Source organism: Pleurodeles waltl, chromosome 3_1 (genome assembly GCF_031143425.1).
Source record: "Pleurodeles waltl isolate 20211129_DDA chromosome 3_1, aPleWal1.hap1.20221129, whole genome shotgun sequence".
Lineage (NCBI taxonomy): Eukaryota > Metazoa > Chordata > Amphibia > Caudata > Salamandridae > Pleurodeles > Pleurodeles waltl.
This window is the reverse complement of record NC_090440.1, coordinates 221,251,978-221,273,758: the sequence shown is the minus strand read 5'-3', so window position 1 is coordinate 221,273,758 and position 21,781 is coordinate 221,251,978. Positions and strand designations below refer to the sequence as shown.

Genomic DNA, 21,781 nt, shown 5'->3' with positions numbered 1-21,781 from the left:
AAGGCCAAACATTAAGGGATCGGGATCCAGACCTTATCAATGACTACGGTGGGCGCAATAACACGCGTTCGAGTACAGATTGGCACATAAGATTGCAAGTCACCATGGCAAATATTCCACAAATTGAAACATTCGGAATAGAAGGTGCGCCGTCGCCCAAAGCCTTGAGATGGAAAGACTGGGTAGAGGAAGTGCTCCTATTTTTCAAAGCTACAAAGGTAGAGGATGCACAAAAATAAGCAATGATCCTTCACCTGGGTGGAAAAGACATTCATAGGTTGTCCAAAACTGTTAATGAGGCCACTCCAAAAACACATCTGACCCTCATTGCAACCCTCCATATGATAAATACAGACTATGCTCGCCAGGATGAGAGGGGACCCAGAGGACCGGTGATGCAGAAGTTTGGTGCCTGCCTTGGCAGGGGGAAGATTCCATCGACCCATGGGAGATTTCTTCTTGGCTTCCAGTGCAGGGTGAAGGCAGACAGCCCTCAGAGCATGCACCACCAGGAAATAGTCGAGAAAGCCAGCAGGATAAGGCGCTACAATGTTGCTGGCAGTCTTCTTGCTACTTGGTTGCGGTTTTGCAGGCATCCTGGAGCAGTCAGCAGTCGATCCTTGGCAGAAGTCGAAGAGGGAAGTGCAGAGTAACTCTGGTGAGCTCTTGCATTCATTATCTGATGAGATACCCACAGGAGAGGCCCTAAATAGCCCACAGAGGAGGATTGGCTACAGAGAAAGGTAAGCACCTATCAGGAGGGGTCTCTGACGTCACCTGCTGGCACTGGTCACTCAGAGGTGTCCATTGTGCCCTCACACCTCTACATCCAAGATGGCAGAGGTCTGGGACACGCTGGAGGAGCTCTGGGCACCTCCCCTGGGAGGTGCTGGTCACAGGAGTGGTCACTCCCCTTTCCTTTGTCCACTTTCACTCCAGAGCAGGGTTGGGGGGATCCCTGAACCGGTGTAGACCGGCTTATGCAAGGAGGGCACCATCTGTGCTCTTCAAAGCATTTCCAGAGGCCAATAGAGGCTACTCCTCTCAGGCCCTTCACACCTATTTCCAAAGGGAGAAGGTGTAACACCCTCTCTCAGAGGAAATCCTTTGTTCTGCCTTCCTGGGACTGGACTGCCCAGGCCCCAGGGGGGCATAAACCTGTCTTAGGGTTGGCAGCAGCAGTAGCTGCAGAGAAAACCCCAGAAAGTTAGTTTGGCAGTACCCAGGCTCTATGCTGGAGACCCAGGTATGCATGGAATTGTCCCCCAATACCAGAATGGTATTAGGGTGACAATTCCATGATCCTAGACATGTATCCTAGACATGTTACATGGCCATGTTCAGAGTTACCAGTATGACGCTACAGATAGGTATTGACCTATATGTAGTGCACACGTGTAATGGTGTCCCCGCAATCACAAAGTCTGGGGAATTTGCCCTAAACAATGTGGGGGCACCTTGGCTACTACCAGGGTGCCCACACACTAAGTAACTTTGCACCTAACCTTCACTAAGTGAGAGTTAAACCTATAGGTGACTTCTAAGTTACTTAAGTGCAGTGTAAAATGGCTGTGTAATAACGTGGGCTTTATTTCACTCAGGCTGAAGTCCTGTGTAAGAATTGTCTGAGCTCCCTTTGGGTGGCAAAAGAAATGCTGCAGCCCATAGGGATCTCCTGGAACCCCAATACCCTGGGTACCTAGGCACCATATACTAGGGAATTATAAGGGTGATCCAGTGTGCCAATCAGAATTGGTAAAATTAGTCACTAGCCTGCAGTGACAATTTTAAAAGCAGAGCATAAACACTGAGGTTCTGGTTAGCAGAGCCTCAGTGATACAGTTAGGCACCACACAGGGAACACATACAGGGCATAATTTATGAGCACTGGGGTCCTGGCTAGTAGGATCCCAGTGACACAGGCAAAAACAAACGTACATACAGTAAAAATTGGGGTAACATGCCAGGCAAGATGGTACTTTCCTACAGAGAGTCCGCGCCCTAGTTACGTCACTGCGGCCACGACTCAACAAGTAACAGTCTCCAGGAACGTTATTCAATTTATGATGAAGAAACAAAGTTGATCACCTCAGAGGATACAGTTCATGATGTACATTCTATACATTATATTGTTCACCACTTCTGGTGCAACTTCAAGCTTCCTTCTTTGAAGAATCTATAGTTAAATACCATGAAGGACAATTCGGTCACATCGGGAACTACTTTTATAAGTCTCAAAATTCCACAAAACCCGACCAGGTGGTAGATTGTTTTCAGTTTGTGCTCCTATGCTGTGGACCAAACTGCCTGAAAAGTTACATCTTTGTTCTAATCATCTTTTATTTAGGAATAATTTGAAAACTTTTTGAACAATTGCCTTCATGCTGGATTGAATATTGTTCAGTTATGTAGTGCCATGAGGCCCTACGGTGTCAGCGTGGTTTATAAAATTTACTGTAACATATGTACCATAGCATAACTAATAAGTTTATGACAAGTAGAGTAACTTTGATATAGTATTAAACATCATTGTACTTCTCAGCTCTGCTAATATTACAGTTTCAAAGGATTTGTTTTATTAAACATGCTGTGTATGTTGTGATAAAGATGCTGCATGTGTGTGCAGTAACAGAATATTTATTCTTGAAGGTATGGATATGTGAAGCCCCTGGAACCAGAGAGGACTGCGATGATTCACGAACATGTGTCGGGGAATAATGAAGGTAAATACAACCCCATTTGTCTTTGTAGTCTGTAGATAGCTTAGAAAGTATCTGTTAAGTATTTCTGAAATGAATGTAATAATGATGTAGGAAAAGTTCAAGTTTCACCCTGACCCAGTCCTACAAGATCTGGAGAACACAACTTTATCTCCTTGTCCCTCTTCCTGTCCTGTCACAGTCTCTACTAGTTGAAAAAAACATATGTCCTCACAGATATTAGTAGCCCAGCCAAAACGAAAGTACACTCAAGATCGAAGGACTCTCCCAGCATGCCATAGGAGAGGAATCTACTGAGGTACATTTTTGTTATTTTTCTTCGCCATTCACAGAATGGATAAGTCTCTGCCAGCCAAGGTGAGAGGATGAATACATATTTATTAATGTAAATGCTATTAAAATTAACATTGTTGCTTTCCAAGATGAGGACCACTCTAACAGACTTTATTTATAGGTTTTGGTCCTACTGACTCTTGGGCAGGGGTGACCGAGTACTCCACATACAGGTCTTGCTGGGTTGTCCTATGAGACACTTCGGGGTCTTCATCTCAGGGCTTAGGTCAGGAGCACTGTTTCTTTTGCATTAATTCAAAATGTCCCCTTGCCTGACCTTGTGCAAGCCGCAAGAGTTTGTTTCCATGGTATTGAGGAACAACCAGGAAGCTGTGTTCTCGTATGGCCGAGCTTCACTATGGAGCGAGAATCGTAGGGACAAGCTTTACTACGGAGGGGGTAAGCGACCTTGAATGCTGGCTGGTTCTTCTCGGTCTTTGCCCAGCAGAGAGACTCTGCAGCACATGATCAGTTAGCTGTTAAAACAAGTCTTAAGACCAGAGAGACTCTAATTCCAACCAATGGACCCAGGTTGGAGGTGGATGATGCTCCTGGGGACCCTGACGAAGTTTATATTAAAAGGCGCTTCTTGAAGGGAGATGAATTAACTGAGGTTTTACAACCCTTCAGACAGAATCTAGGAGTTTTTGTCTCCTTGACTTACCCAGGAGATCATTTGTTTTCAAAGTGTCATTGTCAGGAGCCTGAATGTCTTCTGCTCCCTAGAGCTTTATGGAAAGTCATCTGTATTTAGTGGAAGGATCTTAAAAAGCAATCTCTTCCACATGTCCCAACCAAATAATATCCTTTGACTCGCAGGATATTCACAAACATTCTAGCCCCAATGGTGATCATACTTAATAGCAAGGGTATTCAGGTGTGCCCTTATTTAGATGGCTTCTTGATATATAGACAGTCTGCAAGGTTTGCCAGAGATTGGAGTTCTTCTGAGCTTGAGAAAGTCCCATCTATCTCTAACACAGAAACTGAAGTTTATAGGAGCTTTGTTTCAGATGGACTAGGGACAAATCATGGTAATGTAAGAAAGAAAACAAAACCATGTTACTCATCCTTCATCGCTACTGAAGATGTCTTGAGCTTCGGTAGAGAACATGACTCAGAGGGTGATGACCTCAACTTTAAGTCTTAGGTCTTGGAGCTGAATTCATCTGTATCCTCTGGGTCATTATCTTTTTTAATTCTGGAATCCAGCTTCAGGGGAGTATGAGACTTTAAGTTCAGTGACGGAGAAGATCAGGGAACAGCGTCTCTGATGGCTGAAACGTACAATCTGAATGAGGGGTTACACCTTGAATTCTTCCCCTCTGCCCACCTTATCAACCATTGCCTGCAAGAAGAGTATGAATACAGTTCTCAGAGAGCAGAGACGTCAAGGGAACTGGTCTTTTCATCAGGCATCCCAATTTCCCATGTGGAGGGATTTTGCAGAAGTGCACAAGTCTCTCGACATCTCCTCTCTAATCCACTCTCAGGATGTAAGCATAGAGAGAGACAACCAGGTTATCAATTTGTGTCTAAATCATCAAGGGGGATGGGTTCTCAGACCCTTGCTGTCCTTTCCCGAGAGATCTTCCTAGGTGCAGAACAGAATCTCTGTTCTCTTACAGCAGCATATCTACTGGGCAAGGAGAATGATCCTGCCAACCTCCTGAGTCAGCAATTCCCAACATTAGTGTCTCTCTGTCTCTGTCCTCGTCTCCTCCATCAATCATCAAGAAGTCTGAGACCCCGTGAATTTACCTTTTCGCCACAGAAGAGAATGCCCTTCTCCTGGTCTTCTGCTCCCTAATTCCGTGGAGATGTCCTGGGTGATAGATGCTTTCTCAATTTCTTGGACATTGAGCCTACTGTACTGGTTCCCTCCATTCCGCCTAATCTTGAGGGTTGCAAGAAAGATCAGCAGTTTCATGCATAGGTCCTCTTGGTAGTCCTGAAACAACCCAGAAAATCATGATATCCCATTCTACAGTTGTCAGTGCAGCCCCATTGGAAGTTTTCTCCATTCATATTCACTCTGATCCATTCCCAGCTCTCCTAGTTTGTGCTGATACTTCTAAATCTAGAGGTCTGGCATTTGAGAGGTAGAGGATCATGTCCCAGGACTGTTCCAGTGAAATGGCTGAGTTCAATTCAGATGCTCCTTAACTCTCAAATCTTATGAAAGGCACTGGAACAATTTTGAATCATATAGTGGTTCCAAAGCTCTTTATTCCTTCTCTTGTGAACCAAGTAAAAATCTTGATTTTTTAAGGAACCTTGTTTACTAGAGCTATCTGTGTCAACACTCATAAGCCCATGGGCAGCATTCAAGCCTCTCATGAACCCAAGGGTTTAGCAAAATCAGTCTTGGCTTGGCTTCTCAACTCCTCAAAAACGTTTTCCTTTACAACTCCCGTAATCCACTCCCCTTTTCCATCTTGGGATCTTCCTTTAGTTCTCAAATCCCTTCAGGTTCAAACATTTACGTCTCCCATGAAAGCAGACCTGAAAGTGCATTTTTCTGGGGTTATTGTTCTACTTTCCATCTTGATTAAGGCCTTGATCTCTTCCCCTCCATTCCTGAATTTCCTCCTAGACAGGGTGGTCCTATGTCTAGGACCTTCTTTTCGACCAAAGGTCCCAAACCCTTTTTACTGTTCTGAGAACATTGTCCTACCCATTTTGTTTCCGAACCTTTCCTCTGAGGAGGAGTCCCTTCTCCATACACTAGATCTTCAAAGAGCATTCTCCGTATATTTGTCTAAAACCTCCTCTTTTTGTAAAGTAGGCTCACTTTGTGTTACCCATGGTCTCTTTGGAAGAGGGCTATGCCATGCTTCTTCCACACTGTTGACATGGCTAAAAGTTAGTTATTACAAAGATTTACTAGATAGCAGGTCAGGATCAGCTATCACCTTTTCAAGCTAAATCCATTAAAGGGATTTCAACTTCATAGGCAGGTTTTACAGGAGCGTCTCTCAGATACACATGTTATGCAACCACTTAGCCCACACCACACAACTTCCTCAGTTACAGCTTAGGGGTCCACTTTCAGATGATTTTGGTTCACATGTTTTGTAAGCAGGGCATGATGTTTAATGGCTTATTTCCTTTCAAGTATTAAACCATGTGTTCAGCAGCAGTTATTGTTTGTGTCTCTTCGGAATTAAACTCAAACATTTTGCTTAGATACTGTAAGGAATGTGAGAGGAAGATGGATGAGGAGGTAAGGTTCATTTACTTACCGTTAATCTTAATTACTCGGATTCCAGGTCTTTCTTATTGCATCCTGGTCCCTGTAGCCCAAAGTTCCTAGATCAAGTTTTATTTGATTGATTATATTTGTTAATGTTAGCTTGGTTATTGGAGGAAATGATGTGGGTAGTTACCTCTCTAATGGCATGCCAGAGAATTCAGCTATCTTGGGTGTACTTCTTTGTCTGTCTAGGTTACCAATATCTGTGAGGATGGATGCTTTCTCACTCAGTAAGGACTGTGACCTATATATGTTGATCCCATTATCATGATTTTCATATAAATTAGGGAAAGAATTAACTCATATGTAAAGAAGTGATAACATTCAAATATTAAGATCTTTCTTAAATAATGTAAGACACAGGACAGGAACCATGCAGGTAATAAGTATCTTGATTAACATATCCTATCTGTTAACCACAGAAGCCCACAGTTTACCCTCACGAGGTGTGACATAAGATCTGAGCGTGATAGTAAGTCTAGTTTTTAGCATTGTGTCTTAATTAAGCTTCAACAAGTACAGGCATGCACAGCTTGGTGTGTCTGACTGCATGAAATCAACACTAAGGCCCTCATTACAACCCTGGCGGTTGGCGTTAAAGTGGCAGTAATACCGCCAACAGGCCAGCGGTAAATACTGCCAAATTATGACCATGGTGGAAAGATCTCCGATAGACAGCCAATATACCACACTGACCACCATGGTGGAAACAAGAGCCACCACGGGGTAGCCGCCTACAGCCAGACAGAAGTCAATGTTCTGCCCACCATATTATGACCCTGCAAACCGCCACCTTTTCCGGTGCGGTACCAATGAAATCAAAAGCCTGGCGGAAACAGAGCTCAGAAGGGAAAGGGCTCACTATTGGAGATACAGGGAACAACTACTCCTCCATGGAGCCAGAGCTACATGTCTTCCCCATGATGATATAAACGTGGTGCTCCACCACGTACATCAACACCGGTGAAGACGACAACGGTGAGTACAGCCACCTAGCACACAAGAGAGAGAGGGAGGAAAATGACAGTGACACACACACGTACCCCTCCAACACCATACATACAATCAGCTGCATCACAAAAACATTTATACCCCGTAAATCGGATGAATAATGCCAGGACAAAATGATTTTGAAAAAGTGAATGTAATGAGAGCAACACCTCAAGATAAATAACTTAGGTTAGAAAATACATATATACATATGTACAGAAAAAGGGACACAGCCCAGTCCACAATGTTTGTAAGCCAAATGGCCACAGGCCAAAGTCCAAGGCCACATATGTCACCTGCATCAACACAGAGAGAACACTGCAGGGGTATCAGTTGGTAAATGGGCAGGCACCTCAGGGGGGCGGGGGGTGGGGGTGCACCTCAGCTGGGAGATGGAACAACACCACTGGTTCTGGAGGGGGCTCCATGCCCTGTGCCTGGTCCTGGGGAGTGCAAGGCCACAGTCTCTTGAGTGGGTGACTTGCCCACTTGCTCTGGAGGGGGAAACATGCCCTGTGCTTGGTTCTGTGGGAGTGCAAGGCCACAGTCTCTCAGGTGGGTGACTTGCCCACTTACTCTGGAGGGGGCAACATGCCCTGTGCTTGGTCCTGGGGAGTGCAAGGCCACAGTCTCTTGAGTGGCTGGCTTGCCCACTGGTTCTGGAGGGGGCATCGTGCCCTGTGCTCTTGATCCTGGGGAGTCTTGGCTATGTGGGTGTCTTATCCACTGGTTCTGGAGGGGGCATCGTGTGTCTTACCTACTGGTTCTGGAGCGGGCATTGTGCCCTGTGCTCTTGATCCTGGGGAGTCTTGGCTATGTGGGCATCTTACCCACTGGTTCTGGAGGGGGCATCGTGCCCTGTGTTCTTGATCCTGGGGAGTCACGGGCATGTGGGTGTCTTACCCACTGGTTCTGGAGGGGGCATTGTGCCCTGTGTTCTTGATCCTGGGGAGTGCAAGGTTGAAGTCTCTCAGGTGGGTGTAATACCCACTGGATTTGCAGAGGGCAGGCTACACAGCAGCCCATGTAGGCAGAATTACATACCGTCCGCCGGCGATGATGGCTGCTCACTGGAGGTGGTGGTGCTGCTGGTGGGGGAACTTCTGCCCATCCCCTGCAACCTTGGATGGCTGCCCACTTGAGGTGATGGTGCTGCTGGTCAGGGGAGGCTCCTGCCCATCCCCTGCAACCTCAGACGGCTGCTCACTGGAGGTGGTGGTGCTGCTGGTGGGGGGAGGCTCCTGCCCACCCCCTGTAACCTCATGCGGCTGCCCACTGGAGGTGGTGGTGCTGCTGCTGGTGGGGGGAGGCCCCTGCCCATCCCCTGCAATCTTGGACGGCTGCTCACTGGAGGTGGTGGTGCTGCTGGTTGGGGGAGGCTCCTGCCCAATCCCTGCAACCTCAGATGGCTACACAACCATGGTTGATGGTAGGGGCTCCGTCGCAGTTCCTGCCCCAGGCACCTTGCTCTTCCTGGCTGCTTTGTGCAGGCTCCTTGCTCTTCCTGGCAGCTGGGGCAGGCTCCTTCACCTTCTTAGCAGCTGCTGGTGCAGGCTCCTTGCTCTTCCTGGCAGCTGGGGCAGGCTCATTTACCTTCTTAGCAACTGCTGGGGCAGGCTCCTTGCTCTTTCTGGCAGCTGGGGCAGGCTCATTTACCTTCTTGGCAGCTGCTGGGGTAGGCTCCTTGGTCTTTCTGGCAGCTGGGGCAGGCTCCTTTACCTTCAGCACATGTGGCCTGGATCCTTTTCCACCACGAGTGGGTGTGGTGACGAATGGGCCTGTGGACTGGGTGCCTGAGGTGCTTGGCTGGGTTCTCCCTACCCTGGCCATACGTGCAGGACGGGGGACGTGTAGGGAAGAGGTCAATGGTGGATCGAAACAGTTTTTAGGGACATTGGGGCAGGAAGAGGGAGAAGGAATGGGAGTGGAGGAAGAGGGAGTGGTTGTTGGAGGTGTCTGTCTGCTGATTTTGGGTGCAGGTACATGGGCTGGATGCTGTTGTGAGGTGGATGGCTGTTGGGTGTCTGAGTGCTTGCGTTTGTATACCTTAGGAGGGGGTGCAGACACAGAGGGAGAGGACACAGGGGTCGTGTGCATGGCTGTTGTGGAGGTGTCTGCCAGTGAGGTGTGTTCTGCTTGGTGTGGTGATGATGCTGGTAGTGGATGATGATGTAGTGCATGTAGGTGTGAGTGTCGATGGAAATGGGAGGGAGATGGAGGAGGATCAGGAGGGGGAGACAGTGGAAATAGTGGATGTTGGTGTGTATGCATCTCGGTGGTGTTTGTGTGAGTGCCTCTGGAATGAAGTGTGGTGCTTGTGGTTGCCTGTACCACTCTTGTGTGCATGCTCATCTGGCTGTATCCTTTGGATGGGTTGGGGTTGATGAGAATGGGACTGGGAAGAGGAAGTTGGAGGGTGGAGGGTAGAAACAGGGACAATGGCTGCCATCAGAGAGGAAGCCAGATCCTGGATCGATCTCTGTTGGGCCACCAATCCAGTGTGAATGCCTTCCAGGAATGCATTAATCTGTTGCATCTGGGCTGCCAGCCCCTGGATGGCATTCACAATGGTTGACTGCACTACAGAGATGTATCTCAGGAGGTCAATAGCCTCCTCACTCAGAGCAGCAGAGCTAACTGGGGCAGGGCCTGAGGTGCCTGGGGCGAAGGAGATGCCCACCTTCCTGGCTGAGTGGGCAGGGGCAACTCACTGAAGGGCTGCTGGGAGGGCAGTGCTGGTACGGGGAGTGGCGGATGTACCTGTAGCTGGGGTGGTCATAGAGGTGTCCGCAACCACCCAGGAGCTTCCATCGGAGGAGGTATCTGTGTCAGAACTGTCCCCTCCAGTCTCTGCCGTGGTGCTCCCCTCGCCCTCCGTCCCACTGGTGCCTTCACCGTCGGTGGACTCTGCCTCCTGTGGTCCTGTGGGATGCAGCTCCCTCTGTCGCCGGTGCCTCTGCTCCTCCTCCAGATGATGCTAATGCACATAAAGACAGGGTGACAAAACAAAAAGGGGGGGAGACAAAGGTTACACTTGGTAACTGGCTGCACCAACACCACCATTGGGGTACACAGCACCCTCACACACAGGGAACAGCCCTACGCACTATGCCATAGCACTACCAGAGAAATAGTTAGCAGCCAAGCCATGGGGAGGGGCACACACCGCCAAATGCAGCACACCTAGGACCCACCCAGCCCTGACCAGCTATGGATGCCTACGAGTTAGGTACCTAGATTATTCCTTCTTAACCCACCAGGGGACCTATGCTGCAATGTCAGACCTTGCCTAGGGCAGCCACTGACACACATCCATCACCCGGATACCATCCTACCATGCGTAAGTTGTAATGATGGGCACTGTACTCACCCCCTTGTGGCTGCTGTGATGCCCTCAAGCACCCATCCAACTCAGGATAGGCCACCGCCAGTATGCGGGCCATCAGGGGGGTCAGGGTTTGATGGGCACCCCTTCCTTGTTGGGAGGCCATCTCCAGCTGGGCCTCCACCGTCTTCTGTGCCAAGCGATTCAGGCCCTCCCAATGTTTCCAACAGTGGGTGCTCCGCCTGCCGTAGACCCCCAGGGTCCACACATCCTTAGAGAGGGCACGCCATATACCCTTCTTTTGCTGGGTGCTGACCTGCAGAGCAAATACACACAGGAAAATAAAATTAGTCAAACAGTCCTGCCTGTTAGACTTATGGCCTACCATACACCTTCACATCACCATTTACACACACATGGTCCAGCACACAACCAATACGCTGCCCAGAGGACATCCACCCACCCCCTTACATGAGGCCTTCACATACACCACTCCATGTATTCATGCCACATGCATCGTGCCCACAGTGCACTCACCTGTTGGTCTGGATGCCCATCCAGCAGTTGCTCTAACACCACTGAAGTGAAGGCTGCGGCCCTTTCCCCAGTCACACGTGCCATGGTTGGTTCCATGCACAGGTCACAGCAGCACATGCAGTGTAGGTCCTCTCCTGTTGAAGATCAGGTAGCAAGTGCGGGATGAGATAGAAAATGGCGGTCACGTCCGTGGCAGTGCATACCGTCATCGCCGGCGTAGATCACCAATGGCCACTGAGCCTATAGGACCCAATGTTAACCAATGAGGAGTTGCACAGCGGTTCCCGACCGCCTCCCGCAACGGCGTACAATGTCAGCAGAATTACCTCACTTCCACCTGTCCCTCCACACTGGACAGGCGGACGCCATTTTGGGGGGGGGCAGGCCCTGGATAATTGCTGCATCACTGGTTAAAATTAGGACATAGGTGGTCATTCCGACCTAGGCGGGCGGCGGTTGCCGCCCGTCGGAAGCCGCCTGAATACCGCCCCGCGGTCAATAGACCGCCAGGGGTATTCTGACTTTCCCGCTGGGCCGGCGGGCGATCTGATTCAGATCGCCCGCCGGCCCAGCGGGAAAGCGCCTTCCACAAGGAAGCCGGCTCGGAATCGAGCCGGCGGAGTGGAAGGCGTGCGACGGGTGCAGCAGCACCCGTCGCGCTTTTCAGTGTCTGCATCGCAGACACTGAAAAGCCTAGTTGGGCCCTGTTAGGGGGCCCCTGCCGTGCCCATGCCATGGGCATGGGCACGGCAGGGGCCCCCAGGGGCCCCGCGACCCCCCCTACCGCCATCCTGTTCATGGCGGCTTTCCCGCCATGAACAGGATGGCGGTAGGGGGGGTCAGAATCCCCTCGGCGGCGCAGCGAGCTGCGCCGCCTTGGAGGATTCTAAGGGTCAGTGGAAAACCGCCGGGAGACCGCCGGTTTTCCCGTTCTGACCGCGGCCAAAGCGCCGCGGTCAGAATGACCAAGGGAGCACCGCCGGCCTGTCGGCGGTGCTCCCGCCCCCGTTGGCCCTGGCGGTAGAGAACCGCCAGGGTCAGAATGAGGGCCATACTGTACAAATCACACTTACCCATTACAAGGTAACACCATGCAAAGTTCTGTTGTAGCCCCATTGTTCAGTTTGTGACCGGCTCCTCACCCTTTTGCCCCATAGATTGCTACCGCTGCGGATGAATAGGAGATGGAGACATATCCCCGTGTACAGACCCCTGGTGGACTTGGCAACAATGGAGGACACGCACATTATACTCACCTATAGACTGGACAGGGCCACAATCTCAGAGCTGTGTGCCCAATTGGAGTCTGACCTGATGTCTGCTATCCGTCACCCCACTGGGATCCCCCCTCTTGTGCAAGTTTTATCAGTGCTCCATTTCCCGGCAACTGGTTCTTTCCAAGTGACAGTGGGCTTGGCAGCAGGAATGTAACAGCCAATGTTCTTAATAGTGCTAACAAGAGTGTTGTCTGCCCTGATTAAACACATCTGCAGCTACATTGTATTTCCCCAGGTGGAAGATTTGCCCACAGTGAAGGCCGAGTTCTATGAAATGGGACATATCCCCAACATAATTGGGGCAATTGATGGAACACATATTGCATTTGTCCCCTCCGTCAGAATGAACAGGTGTTCAGAAATCGGAGTTTCCACTCTATGAATGTACAGATGGTGTGCTTGGCGGACAAGTACGTCTCCCACGCCAGTGCTAAGTATCCAGGGTCGGTGCATGATGCCTTTGTCCTGAGGAATAGCAGCATCCCAAATGTGATGGCCCAAGTACAGAGGCACAGAGTATGGCTTATAGGTGCCCTGGTTGCTACCCAGTAGATGTTGGTGTATGGGTATGGTGTGGGCCATATGTGATATCGTGTGGCTAAATGTTGTCCCTCAAAATTTGCAGGTGACTCTAGTTACCACAATCTATCATGGCTGCTGACCCCTGTGAACAGTGCCAGGACAAGGGCAGAAGAACGTTATAATGAGGCACATGGGCAAACCAGAAGGATAATTGAAAGAATCTTTGGTCTCCTGAAGGCCAGGTTCCGGTGTCTCCATCTAACTGGGGTACCTCCATCTGACAGGTGGATCCCTGTGCTACTCACCCAAGAAGGTCTGCCAGATAGTAGTGGCATGCTGCATGTTGCACAACCTTGCCCTGAGACGCCATGTGTCTTTTCTGCAGGAAGAGGAGGCTGGAGATGCCTGTGTGTCAGCAGTGGACCCTGTGGACAGTGAGGATGAGGAGGCAGAGGATGAGGATGAGGACAACAGAATATCACTGATCAGACAATACTTCCAATGACACACAGATAAGACAGTGTTACTTCACTTTTCAATGACATTTGTTTGAATATCTGTGTCACTGGCATGCTGTTTTTTCCCACTTCTATGCCCACTTACTGTACCCTTTGGCAATTCATTTTGTAGATGTTGGTGACCTCACATATGCTCCTGGTATGATCACTGCAGCCAGCTACAGGCCATTAATCTATTCTCATTTTCTGTACAGTTGAATTGCATTGTTTGTACCTGTTTCAATGAATACATACTTGAAAAACTTGACATACTCCAAACTTCTTTTTTTCCATTCATGTTTATTGAAGTGCTAAAATATTAAGGGGCAAGTGCAATGGGATGGGGTGATGATGGAGGACAGTCCATTGTATTGTTCCAGTCTGTTTGTAGCACAGGTGCATTGTCCAAGGGGACATAGGAAGGGGAGCAATGGCAGTTCAAGGTGGACAGGGTGACAGGGTTAGACACAAGGGTGACAATTAGGAGAGTCTAATTTCCTGGCGGGGGTCTTGGCAAGTGCCTCTGACTTCTGTCTAGATCGCAGGGAACGTTTGCTGGGTGGTTCTCCTTCTGCAGGGGGAGGGGTTCCGGTGGCCTGTGAGTCCTGTGGCGGGGCCTCCTGGCTACTAACGGCAGCAGAGGTAGAAGGCTTTTTCAGATGTCTGGCTATTGGCCCGCTGTTGTGTGACTGCCTCCCTCATAATGTTGGCCATGTCTGCCAGCACCCCTGCTATGGGGATCAGGGTGTTGTTGATTGCCTGCAGGTCCTCCTTGATCAGCATTCCCAGGACACGATGTGATCTGGCCCATCATGTCCTGGGAATGTTGATATGCTCCCAGTATCTCTGCAAGTGCTTCTTGGAGAGTCGGTTCCCTGGGCCTGTCCTCCCCCTTGTGCACAGCACTCCTTTCAGTTTCCCTGTGCCTCTGTCCCCTGAACCGTGTGCCCACTGCCACTGACCCCAGGTCCCTGATTGTCATGGGTATAGGGTGTACCCTGGAGTCCCTGTAGAGGTGGACACACTGCTGATTGACGTTTCCTGGGGACAGAGGTATGGGTACGCTGGGTGGGTGCTGTGGTGGTGTTTCCTCATGGGGGAGGCTCTGTGGTGGTTTGTGACAGGGCCTTGGTAACCGGCTGTCCAGAGGTCCCTGATGGGCCAGGTTGGTCATCCAGAACCTGAAGACCAGAGTTGCTGTCATCACTGTGGACCTCTTCTATTGGGGGACTGGATATTGCTAGAACCTCCTCTTCACTGATATTTTCTAGGGTACCTGTGGGGATGTAAATGATGTGTTATGGTTTCTGTGTCTGACATATTGTGCATCTGTGGCTTGTCCTCTTTGGTTGTATTTGCCCTGGCAGCCTTCATATGTGTACGTTGGTGTATGGTGAGCTGATTAGTTCTCTATAGTGTGTATGCTTTAGTGATGAGTGTCCATGCAGCACTGTGAGTGGTGTCCATGCATTGGTAGAGCTTGCAGTGCTTGGCATTGGGATGAGTGAGATGTGATGTTGGGGTGTGTGAGAAGTGGTGGAGTGATACAAGTGAGTGTGGGGTATGTGATGGCATGCAGGTAGGGGGAGTGATAATAGTAGAGAGTTGACTTACCAGAGTCCAGTCCTCCTCCAACTCCGGCCAGGCCCTCAGGATGCAGGATTGCCAAGACTTGCTCCTCCCATGCTATTAGGTGTGGGGGAGTAGGTGGGGGTCCACTGCCAGTTCTCTGGATAGCGAGCAGGTGTCTTGCTACAATGGATCCTGCCTTCCCCCATAGGTTGTTCCACCTCTTCCTGATGTTGTCATAGTTCTTGGGTGCTGTCCCACGGCGTTGACCCTGTCCACGATTCTCTGCCATAACTCCATCTTCCTAGCTATCGATATCTGTGGCACCTGTGCTCCAAATAGCTGTGGCTCTACCCTGATGATTTCCTCCACCATGACCCTTAGCTCCTCCTCTGTGAAGTGGGGGTGTCTTTGTGGTGCCATGGTTGTTGTGTGAGGTGTATAGGCAAGGGTGTGTTGGGTAATGTGTTGGGGTGTGTGATGTGGGGTGCATGAGTAGTGTATGGGTGTGAGTAGTGTGTGGCTCTGGTTGTGTCTGTGGTCTTGCTGTCTTTCTGCTGGCAATTGTTTGTAATGGTAAAGGGTTGTGGGTAATGTGGGTGTGTGTTTTATAGTGGTGTGAGTGGGTGGGTGTTGTGTGTGTATGGGTGTCAGGTGTGTGCTGTTTGAATTGTCCAATGTGGTGTTGTTTTGTTTGTATGTGTCCATTTTGAGCGCAGCTGTATGTACTGCCAATGATTTACCGCCATTGAATGTCCCCCATGGTGATACGTGGGTCATAATGTGGTGGGCGTTGTTCTGTTGGCGTAACAGTGTGGATTTTGATACCGCCAGTTTATCACTGACCTTTGGTCGGGCAGATTTGTGTATGTGGCTGAATAATTACGGATTGGTGTATGGGTGTCATAATATGGTGAACTGATATCCGCGGCGGTGGCGGTAAGTTGGCAGCAGTGAGCGTGGCGGTAAGTGGGATTTGCCACCAATGTCATAATATGGGCCTAGGTGCGGTGTCCAACATGAGTGACACTAATAGGAGAGTAAAGTTTGTATGTGTTATTGAATTACATGTTATATTATTCTCTTATGGCAGATCCAGTTGATAATATACATTTCAAGGAATGAGGAAGCGTATAAGTGTCAAGAATAGGACCTCCTTCATTGTTCAAATTTAAATACACTATGAGCCTTCATAGAGGCACATACATACCGAGAGTGAATTAAATAGGTCCTGATGAATGCCCAATGCACCGTGATCAAGGGCTTTAGAAGAGCGGGAACATGTTGACGAAGATTGAGGATCACATTATTCCCCCTAAGTGGGACAGGTGTGCCCAGACATGGATTCCATGCACACTGTGTCACTGTGCCAAGCTATACACGGCTGATGAGCTTTTAACTAGGGCAGAACTGGTCCTAGTTTGCTTGGGTTGTGGTTCAGGGAAGATCTGGCTAGGCAGTTCAAACTAGACTGTTCCCATTGGAGCAGGGAAAAACTCTTACTTGCATATGCCTGGATCAAAACAGAGTCATGTAGGGATACTATCTCATATTTTCACCACAATGAAGAAGAAATTACACCCTCAACTACAACCTTCCAGTGCAAGTTGAGCAATAACAAAGAGACAATCTCAATGCAACACACCAATATTGAGGAAACTCAAACCTCTTATAAGCCTTGACAGAGGAGGTAGAGGACATAAAAAGTACATAAAAAGGAAATGTGAAGGCCTTGAAGACAGATAGTAGAGGGACAACATCCGAAATAACAATGCTAAAAAAGCTATAGATGGAACAAGTGGGGGGCCTTTTTTGAAACGCTATCAGGCACATTCTCTTCAAGGAATCAAAGAAATAGACATAGCAATTGCATACTGAGTGGGTCCCACTCACAACACAGAACTTGACAACAGAATGCCCTGGCAAAAATGATCACATCCGAAAGTAAAGAGAGGATCCTTAATGCCACTTAATGAGAAAAAGCCATGAATTGGCTGCGGCAAGGCCCCAACCAGGCAGAATTTGCCACTCCTGTCAGAGGTGTGTGATTACACTTGCTGTATAATCTGTCCTCACCCTTGGGTAGCTTGGCACAGAGCAGTCAGGCTTATCACAGAGTCAATGTGTAAAGCAAGGGCACAGCATTTCCCCACCACAACCATGCTGAGTGGCACAAATAAGACTTCACACACCGTGTAGGTATATAAAAATTGTATTCAACACACACATTGTCAACACAGCATGAGTATCATGGAAATCTGGGCATAAATCATGTTTAGCAATAGAGTTCACAATATTTGGCCCAACTGTGTGTCACAACAATGACAGTATGTCCAAGTGAGAAAACAATAATTTCCCTCCCCTCATGTGGTGCCAAACATTGTCAGCACAAGACCCACCCTAGGGTTTACCAACTTTGATGTAACACTTCCACATAGCACTGCGGCCTAGGCCATACTAGTAAATCAAAATGCCAACCTCAGGAATTCCTTGGCAGAAGAATGTGACCAGCAACACCATGGTGGTGCCCTCGCATTCACTCGCACATCTACTCTGCCTGGCTGGGATGTGCCATGGGTATCAGTCGGCTCATGCACTCATACACTTACATGCACACTCTTCCAGAACCCTCATGCAGTGCCTTGATTTCTTGCTAGTGGATGCCACTGTGTTTGCAGGCACCCTGGGTCCCAAACTGCCCTCCACCCACCAACCAGCTTCAGCTGTCCCGCGCCACCACAAACTATAGATTGAGTCAACTTTCACCCTGGGTACTAGGCCGCTCGCAGCCCAAGTCACACTATGCAGGATTCCAGGAACAAAATGGGAGTGGGGAAGGAAAGACAACAGCGAAACAACAACAACAATTAACAAGAAGACAGTTGGGCTTAATGCAAGAGGTTCACTCAGATGCCTGCAGTCTTTGGGGCTGCCCATCAGCCACTGCAGTGCCCAGCCCCTCCAGACAGTCAGCGTTACAAAATATTTACCAATTTGACACCTCGGCAATGGAGGTGCACCATCTGGGTTCGTTGACTTGAGTCATCCTCGACAATTCCAGCTGTAGGCGATGTGTTACTAGGTCTACATTCCCTTTACAATTAGACGTTGGGTCTGCTGCATGAAGACTTGAGTTGCACCAGATGGTTATGCTGGCATGTGAAAAGTGCTCAGTCCTGTACCTCCACAAAATTGGGGTCAAATGTCAGGGGCTCGATGACCTGAATCACACCCAACCATACGATCACAACAAAGATAATGCCCAATGTGGTGCCTCCTCATGAGGAGGCGCTAGTTTGGTGCGTAATGACTTGAACAGCACTAGACACTCCTGGATGCTCCAACGAAGAACATAAATTCTGCATCTGGAATGAGGCACCACATCTAACGCTCAATGATATGAGTCAGTGTACATCATCCCGTCACACAAGGAACTTCGTTTCTTTACCTCCACAATGTCTGGTGTGTGAAGACTGTAGTCGCACCAGACGCCCCGGTCACACACTTTGACGCAAGTTCAGCTGTACCATATGAGGCAGTCTATAGCAGAACTCCAGTTGCACCCCGCCTCTGAGGGTCACAACTTATGAACGGGGCACCACATACAATGCACATGCAGCTGAGGGTCACACAAGAGAAATGTGACTCACTCGACAACAGCAGGCCATGCAGGGTACTGCAACGGGTGACCCGCTCACACCACAAGACGTCTCAGCGTGCAATCACCACTACGATGAAGCACCTCTCACCTGAAATGTGGGCAGTACTTGCAGGCTCCTCACCAGGTAATTCTGGTCTACAGACACAATACTTAGTCCATGCTCATGCTGCTGCTGTCCGGTGTAGTCCAGCATAGGATGTAGGCAGAGAAGAGGCCACTGCTTTCCAGATGGTACTAGCAGACAATGTAAATCCCTTGCAGGAGGTCTTTGATGTCCCTGAGACCTCCGCAAAGAACAGGGGGCAGTTAACCTGCTCTTGGAGAGCACACCTTGGGGTACGACACAGCAGCAGGCACTTGGCTCAGGCCAAGGACAATACAGGAAGGGTGCACAGCAGATTCTTCTAACAGTGCACACCACGTGGTCCAGCAGCACCAGTCCTGTGTCACCATAGATGCAACTCTGCCTTGCTGACGGATAGTATCCCTACTTATACTAAAGTTACCTTTGAATTTAGGAGTGGTTCAAAGGGTTCTCCTTTGAACCACAGATGTCTCCCCTAAGTTTCCTCCCCATCTGCCTGAGGACGTCTTTAAAGTGGTGACACGGGGCAAACCAATTTCAATTAAAGTACAGCAGTGCCATATCTGTTCGCTGACAAAAATAAAGTGAAATTAGAATTAAAAGCAAAAGAGCAAAAATATAAAGAGAGGAAACTCATTCCTGCAAGAGGTGACAAAACTAAGAAGACAGATAGAACTGCTGCAAACAGAAAGGTCGGAAAAAGTTTACTAAAACGGTTTTATGAAAAAAGTCAACAAATCAGAACATTATTAGTGACTAGACTAAGACGCACCAACTGCAAGAAGCAGGGCCGCTCATTAGGTATATATGAAAAGGAGAAACACTAGATATTCCTGTTGTTTTCTAAGAAATATACCTTAGCCAGAACTCCATGCCTCATGATATAACTGAATATGTGGAACAATTACACCTACCAAACCTACTACAAACCATGAAAGAAGGCTTGGAAAAAGAAACGACTATGGAGGAGGTGGAGTGCATAATTAAGAATTTACCCCTTAACAAGGACCCATGCCCATACGGCCTCACAATGGTGTTTTATAAAAGATTCCAATCCATCTTGGCTCCAACATAATATGTTCAGGGACACAGGTTAGGAACAAAATCTATGATGGAGCTGTGGTCCAGATTGATTTAGACTATCCAGAGGGACAAAACAAATAGGTCATCTTTCCCCACTCCTTTTAGTGCTCTCAATTGAGCTAGCAGCCCAACTCATTAGATAGCCACCGTATATAAGGGGATAGATATAGGAGATTAAAATTAGCCAATTCAATAGAAACAGGGTCAAAGCACTATCAGTGTTCAAGTGGTCAAAGAGGATTATCAGAAATTCAAGGGTATAGATAACCCCACCAGCCCATGGACTCTATAATGCAAGCTTCCTGGCTCTGACAAGTGAAACTAAGAATGACCTAACAAGATCTGGACCATTAATTATACATTATTTAGACAGGATAGCAACCTCAAAAATGAATACACTCCATAGATTGTTGTGCTTCTTCAAGGCCTCGCACGTTGAGATTCTCATACAAGACGTGATACTGTTGCAAACAGCATATGTCAAATCTATATAATGATTGGACACCTTGATATTGAGAAATTCTAGATAACAGCCCAATTAAAAGTATAAGTGGTCACTCTGAGACGGGGAGAAATTGACACCGTACATGGAAATGAAACTGTTTGACAGATGATATTTGGATGCACGATGGAGCCGAAGCATGGAAGGCCGATAGTGACATATGTGTCTAGCTTTACAAGACCGCTTTATGGCGATCTACTCTCTAAGACTACTGATATCACATCCTTCTCATCATGATTAACCCTGGTGCTCAATAACCTGTCACCCCAGCCTTAAATCAGCTACAATATTTGAACTAATGCAAAGGTGGTTAGCTTCAGTACCAAAAAAACATAAGACCCTTCGAGTTTGCCCGACAGGGTATTCCATCTCAAACTATGCAGAATACCATGTCTACAAAATCTCAGTTTGCCTGCTACATTTAAAGATGGGCAGACCCATCTGTTGATGGAGCCCGAATTGGCTTTGTCCACAGAATAGGGGCCGATGGAGGAAGGATATTACACCATTCACTCTGTTTAGAGTGGACAGCATAGTGCATGTTTTCCTGACCATCATTACCAGGTACAATATGGTGGTGAGGGGCATGAAAAAGTAGAATGACCCCCACATTGTGGAAGCAAACATATTTGTAATCTGTTTGGGGTCAAAAACAAGTGTAATAATTTTGGTGGATAGCTGTCAAAACCAGCAGTGACCATCCACCAATCTTTTAGTACATTGCAAGTAACCACCATGATAGTGTACAGAGATAATCTCTGGGCAGGCGGTTATCTCTAAATTTACCTTGTTGAGTGCCCTCAGGTTGATGGAAGTGATGTCTTCTGCCCTCCCAACAGACACTGCTCCATCTGCGAAACTTGAAACCAAGCCATAAGTCATTCATTCAGTCCAAAGTAGATTTCAACCTAGAAATAAAAGACAGTCACAGATGCTTTCAAATTATACTCTGTGTCTTACCCCAATGAATAGGGTGACAGGAGCAAGGGAACTCAAACGCTTCCAAAAGCTTTCCCTAAATATGAAACCACCAAAGAGCTTATGTCTATCATTTCTGCTACACTGAAGTCACTCCACATTAATCATAGGTGGTCATACACACAATACTGGGAAGAGGCATTGGGGACAGAAATAACACATGAAGAGCGGGACCCTCTGTGGAACTTTGCAGCAAACAAGGAAGGTAGACATGATACAAAATCATGTATGATTGGAATTTGGCTCTACAAAAGTTTAAACGCCTATTCCCAAAAGACTAATGGTAAGTGTTGGAGGGGATGCAATATTGAGGACTCGGAAATACATATCTGGTGGTCATGTTTGGTAATTGAAATGCATTTGAAAGAAGTAATTAACCACATAAACAAGGTTATTGGGGCTCCCAATTCCCCAAGAGCCAACAATTTTGGGCATTAGACCTAGGA

General features: G+C 48.2%; 1 protein-coding gene across 1 annotated transcript in view; it reads left to right on the top strand.

The window, feature by feature from the left end:
- Positions 1 to 21,781, top strand: part of LOC138283954 (E3 ubiquitin-protein ligase TRIM11-like) — a 222,606-nt gene that overhangs the window by 166,658 nt on the left and 34,167 nt on the right. Inside the window, exon 6 of the mRNA XM_069222227.1 lies at positions 2,650 to 2,723. Within this exon, the coding sequence (XP_069078328.1) occupies positions 2,650 to 2,723 (74 nt within the window). The remainder of the gene's footprint in view (positions 1 to 2,649; positions 2,724 to 21,781) is intronic.